The sequence below is a fragment of the Staurois parvus genome, unplaced genomic scaffold, assembly GCF_062004578.1.
Source record: "Staurois parvus isolate SC_StPar_1 unplaced genomic scaffold, SC_StPar_1.0 ptg000013l, whole genome shotgun sequence".
Classification (NCBI taxonomy): Eukaryota; Metazoa; Chordata; class Amphibia; order Anura; family Ranidae; genus Staurois; species Staurois parvus.
In genome coordinates, this window is record NW_028317809.1 from 231,126 (window position 1) to 239,472 (window position 8,347).

At 42.1% G+C, this 8,347-nt stretch overlaps 1 protein-coding gene across 3 annotated transcripts in view; it reads right to left on the bottom strand.

Moving 5' to 3' along the window:
- UBXN8 (UBX domain protein 8) overlaps window positions 1-7,424 on the bottom strand; it is a 76,007-nt gene extending 68,583 nt beyond the window's left edge. For 2 of the 3 annotated variants that reach the window (XM_089675099.1, XM_089675109.1), the window contains exon 1: window positions 7,301-7,417. In XM_089675099.1, coding sequence (XP_089531225.1) covers window positions 7,301-7,388 — 88 coding nt within the window. In that variant the 5' untranslated portion in view covers window positions 7,389-7,417. Of the gene's footprint in view, window positions 1-7,300 lie in introns of all 3 variants that reach the window. The other variant, XM_089675120.1, reaches the window with a different exon arrangement.
- Window positions 7,425-8,347: the final 923 nt, after the last annotated feature.

Here is an 8,347-nt window from a genome sequence, read left to right on the forward strand (position 1 = left end):
GATCAAACGGCCATTTTACACAATGCAGAAGATTAACCCCTTAGGTTCCAGAGTGAGTATAACAAGCATGCTTTGCTGCATATACAGACTGATTTTACTGCTGTGGGTTTAGTAACACTTTAAAGGACCAGTAAACCTGGAGATCAGCTTTAACCCTACTGGGGGAACTAGCCAAATGGATTTAAATAGCAGCTATGGGTTGACAAGGGTTAAATCCATTTAAAGAGGAGCTTCAGCCCCCTCCAAAAAAAAAAATTAAGTCAGCAGCTACAAATAGTCAGGGATCCAGTGGGTCCCCAGCGCCGGCATGTTCACAAAGGGAAGCCAGCTTTCCACTGCGCATACACAAGCCGTGCTTTGCTTTGTGAACAATCCTGCAGCCATCTGGGACCTGTGACATGTCCTTGAAGGCTGTGGGCAAAGGGGGGGAGCAATCTGGGTACCTGTTGAAACTAGGTACCCGCTCCCCCCCCCAGAAAAAAAAGTGGTGGGGAGAGGAAGTGAAAAAGCGCTTTAAATTTAAATTCCTACTCAATTTCTTACTTTCTGTGTCTTCCCATCCCTGTAACAACTGATTCCCTCATTTCCTGCCCTGATGCGCATGGACAGAAACGGGGGTAAAATCTCCCCAGTTTTTCTTTTTACAATATGGGTGGATTTAATATTTTTTGGCAGTGGTGTCAGGATCACTAGACTGGATTACACATTTTTTTACCAGGTTGACCATTTACATGTGTTATTCACCAATATATGTAGCTGTTTATCTGCAGCAAAAAGGACTCACACCTGCAGTCAGGAAGGGGGGGGGGGGGGGGGGCAGGTAAAAATAAGCAGTTGAACTGGGGTTTTACCGCCCACTGTAAAGTAACACGTCAACTGGATGAAGTAGTACACAATGCGACTTATTGAAGTGAATAGGGCAGTGCTGCAACTGTCAAATGCTAGGCGTGTGGTTGTGACACAGTATTCCCATTCACAAACCTCATTTGATTGTTAAAAAGAAAAGCTGTCAGCCAAAGCTGTACTGCTCCCTGAAAAGTTATCCGTCGTGGATCATAAATTTGGTGTTTGACGGTGCTGAGGAGCTGATATGTCACCTCCTGTTTTAACTCTGAAAATGCTGACCCACTGCGCTGCAACTGTGTGCATCACATGTAGTTACTGGGAGGTTGTGGTATGGCCTTAAAGGGTAACTCCACTTTTGTGGGGGAAAAAAAAGCAAATATAAAGATAATATAGCATATACAATTGCAACCCAAGTCGTATTGTAACTGAATGTTATTAAAAATGACCTCTCCTTTTCAAACTGCAGCTGTATCATTTTCTGTAAAATGGAATACAATATGGCTACCTGGAGGTGTTCTGTACACAGATGGTGTACAGAATGCCCCCCAGAAATGTAAATTCCTGCTTGTGTGATTGGCTCATTGATTTTCCCAGAAGTCTGTACTAAGATACAAGTCACATTTTTGACATCCCATGCAACAAAATGTCATTTTTGGTGAGATACTCCCAAAGGGAAATCAAGACTAAAGGGATGCAGACCCTGCCACTTTCCTCCTTGGAGCCCTGAAGGTGCAGAAGCTTATTGATAATTGTCAAACCGCTCCTATACAGATTCACTCTGCACATGGACACAAGCAACTCTTTCTTCAGAACAACAAAAGGTAAGAATCTGCAACAAAGTCTGTTAAAATCCTTGCAATGTACATAGATCACCCAGAGGGGAAAGTTTTTTTCTCAACAAAAGTGGGGTTACTCTTTAACCATTTCAATACCGGGCAATTTTACACCTTCCTGCCCAGGCCATTTTTCAGGTTTCAGCGCTCTCACACTTTGAATGACAATTGCGCGGTCATACAACACTGTACCCAAACTAAAATTTTATCATTTTCTTCACACAACTAGAGCTTTCTTTTGGTGGTATTTAATCACCGCTGGGGTTTTTATTTTTTGCTAAATTAACAAAAAAAGACCAAAAATTTTGAAAAAAAAACATGTTTTTCTTTGTTTCTGTTATAAAAGTTTACAAATAAATAATTGTTCTTCATAAATTTAGGCCGAGATGTATTCTGCTACATGTCTTTGGTGAAAATAACCCAAATTAGGATGTATTTTTTAGTTTGTAGGAAAGTTATAGAGTTCACAAACTATGGTATAGATCTGAATATTGATCAATCCTGCAGTACTGACAGCCAATGTAATTTCTTGAGGTCCAAGAATGTCAGAACAGTACAGATATCCCCCAAATGACCCCTTTTTGCAGAGTAGACAGTCCGACGTACTTCATAAGAGGAATGGCGAGTTTTTTGAAGTTGTATTTTTTTGTCATAATTTTTCGGAAAATGAAAAAATTAAAAAAATTATTTTCACTATTTTTTTTTTACGTACTGTCACCAGTGCAGTACAGCGTCATCATATAACTGGCATGGCGGTGAACAGGGACACTGACTGGTGACAGTATGAAAAAAAAAAAAATTTTTTTTTTTTTATTATTTTTAATTTTTTATTACTTTTTTAAATTTTTTTTAAGATTTTTTTTTCATATTTTACTATGACCAAAGTAGTACAATGTTACCATAGCCGCTGCGCGGCTCTGCAACCGCGCGAACTGCGCATGTGCTGGAGCACGCCAAATGGCGTGCACCCGGAATGCCGAAGCGTTTTTGCTGCCGCCAAACGGCCATTGGCCGGGCGGCTAATGGTTAATAACTTTAATGGGTCAGATTTAAAGGCAATACCACCCACTGAATGCAATATGCAATATTAAATTTTTCCTGTTGCTGTGAAGCAAAGCATCCTAGCCATGGAATGTGTACAGCCCTGGATGACTGCATCCCCTTGGGTGGTCTGGGGCAGTAAAAGCAGGTGGTTGAGCTGCAGTCCTCTGGCCACCCATGTGATTAAGCTCTAAAACTGCGATCATTCCTGTAGGCTAAATCTAAACCCTACTCAATCAGCGAAACACCCCTAAAATAATACAATAGTGCTCTAAATAGTTGCTGCTAAAACACTGTTAATGACTTCACAACGCCTGTACCAAAATGAATAACAACAAAGCGCAACAAACTATTATGTCATAGAAAAATTAATCAAAAACAATAGTAAAAGTCCCATAAAAAATGTCTCATATAACATCACTGTGCAATGTGTATAAGATAAATCTTGTCTCTTCTTCAGTGCCAACTGCACCACCACCATTAGGGGAAAAACCTGCTCACCTCACTTTATGACCTCATCAATAGGTCATTATGCCCTCGCTTAATGACCTCATCAATAGGTCATTATGCCCTCGCTTTATGACCTCATTAATAGGTCTTTATGCCCTCGCTTTATGACCTCATCAATAGGTCATTTTGCCCTCGCTTTATGACCTCATCAATAGGTCATTATGCCCTCGCTTTATGACCTCATCAATAGGTCATTATGCCCTCGCTTTATGACGTCATCAATAGGTCATTATGCCCTCAACATGTAGACAGATTTGTGTACACCCTCTGTGGTCTTCCTCCAGCTCCTCTACTGGTATACACAGTATATACTCCTCGAGCTGACGCTCTCATATAATATGTATTATGGAAAACAGAGAAGTGGAACCATAGTGCTCTGTTTATGAAAGGATTTATTAGCGCCCAGGTTAAAAACACTTACAAAATGTAAGAAACAAGCCAGCATTTAATGTATAATTTCATTACATGGCTCACCACCCCGCTCTCCTAGATGGTCACCAATTCATAACATCTAGGGCAGAGCTCCTTCCACCTATATGCGTTAGGCCCCAGATTCGGGCTTCCTCAGTAGGCTAGAGCCCTTAACCACTTGACAAACGCAGATAGCCGAATCACGGTTTACGGCGGCCGGCCAGAACGCGCCCTCCCGTGCTCCCCCAATCACAGTGGCCTTTTGCCACGTGATCAGCTGTGTCCAATGACACAGCATATCACCGGTAAATGCATTTGCCGGTTATCGGCTGCACTTTCCTCGCGCTGTGAAAGTACTGCCGATAACCAGCAATTGTCAGAGATCGGATCGGCACCGATCATCAGGGTACTAATGATCAGTGCTCTGATGATCAGTGCCCAGCAGTGCCACCCACCTGTGCCCAGCAGTGCCACCCAACAGTGCTGCCTATCAGTGCCCATCATTGTTGCATATCAGTACCAGCTCAGTGTTGCCCATCATGACCAGTCAGTGCCGCCTGTCAGTGCTGCCTATCAGTGCAGCCTCATTAATGCACATCAGTGAAAGAGAAAAATTACCTGTTTGCTAAATTTTATAATAGAAACAAAGAAAAACTTTTTTTTTTCAACATTTTTGCTCTTTTTTTGTTTATAGAGCAAAAAATAAAACAACCAGCGGCGAATACATACCACCAAAAGAAAGCTCTATTTGTGTGAAAAAAATGATAAAAATTTCATATGGGTACAGTGTTGCATGACTGCGCAATTGTCACTCAAAGTGTGACAGCGCTGAAAGCTGAAAATTGGTCTGGGCACAAAGGGGGTATAAGTGCCCAGTAGGCAAGTGAATAAAGGGTTACTAAACCCATTTTAGCCAGGTCTTGTGTACAGAACTGTGATCCTGCATTCACTATATCTGGTCACCCACAGTACACAGAACATGGAAATGCAATTATTTTAGTAAATATAAACTGCTAAATACATTTTCTCATCTGCAGTTAGAGCAGTCGTGTGACTTCTATCAGTGTTCAGCAGAGCACTGGTTAAAGCTTGTAGGAGGAGTTTTCTTTCTGCTCTAGGAGGATGCAGAACCCCAGGCCTCTGTCTGGACAGTGCTAATTGGCTCTGTGCTGATCACATGCATTCTCCCAAGAAAAAAAAAATAAACCTCTCTAGCAATACACACTAAACTGAGCATGTGCAAAGTGACTCCACACGGTATGTCTTATCAGGAGATAAGAGGGGAATACTGGAAGGGGAGGATCAGAGAAGACAAGATCAAACCGTATTTTTACACAATGCAGAGGATTAACCCCTTAGGTTCCACAGTGAGTATAACAAGCACGCCTTCTGCATCACAATCACATAGGTGAAAGAAGATTTATTTTATACACCTTGTATAGTGATGATTTATTGATTATAGGTACTTATATAGCGCCATCAATTTATGCAGCACTTTACATATATATTGTACATTCACATGAGTCCCTAACCCTCAAGGGGTGTACAATCTAAGGTCCCTAACTCACATTCATACATACATATACTAGGGCCAATGTAGACAGGAGCCAATTAACCTACCAGCATGCCTTTGGAATGTTATAAGAGACTATTTATTACCCCAGGTTCACGCCTAAGAGTTTTCTGCAGCGTTTTTCAGAAACTCACAGAAATTGACAGTCCATTTAACATGATTTCCTATGGGACAGGTTCACATCTCTGCATTTTCACCTGGTGTTTTTTTTGGAAAGGGTCAGGGACTTTTTTGAACACAAAAAGTAGCGTTTTTGGTTCTATAGACTTCAATGGAACCACTGTAGAAAAGCATGGAATGCGTTTTTGCTGTGTTTTTGATGCATTACAAGCAACAAGAGTTCCTCCCATACTCCAAAGACATGCTGGTAGGTGAATTGGCTCCTGTCTACATTGGCCCTAGTATGTGTATGTATGAATGTGAGTTAGGGACCTTAGATTGTACACCCCTTGTGGGTTAGGGACTGATGTGAATGTACAATATATATGTAAAGCGCTGTGTAAATTGATGGCGCTATAAGTACCTGAAATAAATAAATAAAACATCACTGTGCAAGGTGTATAAAATAAATCTTCTCTCACCTATGTGATTGAGCACTAAGCCCGGGTTCACACTGATGCGGTGCAAAATTCGCCCTGGTTTCTGTGCGATTTCTGCACCGCATCATGATCACACCCCATTCATGCAAACTGCTGCAGGTGTGTAACTTTTTAACCACTTCCAGTCTAGACACTTTTAACCACTTCCAGTCTGGACGCTTTTAACCACTTCCAGTCTGGACGCTTTTAACCACTTCCAGTCTGGACGCTATTTACCACTTCCAGTCTGGACGCTTTTAACCACTTCCAGTCTGGACGCTTTTAACCACTTCCAGTCTGGACCCTTTTAACCACTTCCAGTCTGGACCCTTTTAACCACTTCCAGTCTGGACGCTATTTACCACTTCCAGTCTGGACGCTTTTAACCACTTCCAGTCTGGACGCTTTTAACCACTTCCAGTCTGGACGCTATTTACCACTTCCAGTCCGGACCCTTTTAACCACTTCCAGTCCGGACCCTTTTAACCACTTCCAGTCTGGACCCTTTTAATCACTTCCAGTCTGGACCCTTTTAACCACTTCCAGTCTGGACCCTTTTAACCACTTCCAGTCTGGACCCTTTTAACCACTTCCAGTCTGGACCCTTTTAATCACTTCCAGTCTGGACCCTTTTAACCACTTCCAGTCTGGACCCTTTTAATCACTTCCAGTCTGGACCCTTTTAATCACTTCCAGTCTGGACCCTTTTAATCACTTCCAGTCTGGACCCTTTTAATCACTTCCAGTCTGGACCCTTTTAATCACTTCCAGTCTGGACACTTTTAATCACTTCCAGTCTGGACCCTTTTAATCACTTCCAGTCTGAACCTATAATAAATATAAAAAAAAAAACCCCACAAAAAATGCAAGTGCAAAAACGCAAAATGCAATGCAGAAATGCCTCAAACACAACCGGCATAGGTGTGAACCTAGCCTTAAATGAGATTTTAATGATTGTTTTTCAATTAATTTTTATATGAGCTATTAGTTTGTTGCGCTACACTATATTATTCATTCCTGTAGGCAAGTGCAATAAAAAGAGATTATCCCTGGAAATAATCCTAGCTGTTGCATACAAATGTAGTAAAAGTAATAAAGATTGGGTTTTCATTTGTCATTGGCACATGATCATAAAAACAGTATTTAGCATCTCATTTCTAGTTGGATTTTCTCTCTCTCTGAATTATGTGTACAGGAAAGACAAGGTGCTGCCCCCTAATGGTCAATGAGAGATCGTGCTTCCGTAAATCCTGCTGAAGGAGCCAAGTCTGTTCTACGGGGGTCTATTGGAGGGGGCTTGGAAAGCAGGGAAATGGTTTGGCTTCTCCAAAAATCCTGCTTGCTGTTTCCACTCTACAGGGTAGAATACGATTTGTGACAGATCTCCCATAGTGCAGTCACGATCCGATTCTATACATATATATCCCCCAGTGACAGCTCTGTTACCCTGCACCCTAAAGCGATCAGTGACAGCAGTGTACGTACATACGATGACGTGTATAGTGTACCTAGAGGCTGACTCCTGGAGAGCAGCAGGATGAAACCACAAATGATCAGTAAGCACAGGATCGGAGCCCTGCTCCCTACCGCTGCCATGTCTGTGGAGGAGGCGTGGCCGGCTGTCAGTGCTGGGTACACGTGACCGGAACACAGCACACCATTGGTGATGTATTACGTCACATCTCATGGTGCTGTGCTGTCCTAATGCAGACCTGGCTGTTCCCAATGTCTGCCATGTACAGCTCTTCCTTTCTGTGTTCCTAAAACTGCATATTGACAGTAAAGATACAATCCAGCTATTGCAGTAAATGTACCCACATTATTAAAATAAAAAGTGCCTGTATGACATTGGCGATGAAGCCTGCAGAGCATTGCAACTGCCTTCAGATCATGGTGGCTGCAAAGTATGGGCTCCTGCATTGTTTACAAGTCCCAACATATCTCCTGGGATCTGACGAAAGAACCTCACATGCAAAAGGTGTGAGCCTAGGTTCACACCTGAGCGTTTTCCGGTTTGCAGAAACTATAGTCTGTTTAACATGGTTTTCTTTGGATCTAGTTCACATCTGTGCGTTTTCTTTGGATCTAGTTCACATCTGTGCGTTTTCAAGTCCCAACATATCTCCTGGGATCTGACGAAAGAACCTCATATGCCAAAGGTGTGAGCCTAGGTTCACACCTGAGCGTTTTCCGGTTTGCAGAAACTATAGTCTGTTTAACATGGTTTTCTTTGGATCTAGTTCACATCTGTGCGTTTTCTTTAGATCTAGTTCACATCTGTGCGTTTTCTTTGGATCTAGTTCACATCTGTGCGTTTTCTTTGGATCTAGTTCACATCTGTGCGTTTTCTTTAGATCTAGTTCACATCTGTGCGTTTTCTTTGGATCTAGTTCACATCTGTGCGTTTTCTTTGGATCTAGTTCACATCTGTGCGTTTTCTTTGGATCTAGTTCACATCTGTGCGTTTTCTTTGGATCTAGTTCACATCTGTGCGTTTTCTTTAGATCTAGTTCACATCTGTGCGTTTTCTTTGGATCCAGTTCACATCTGTGCGT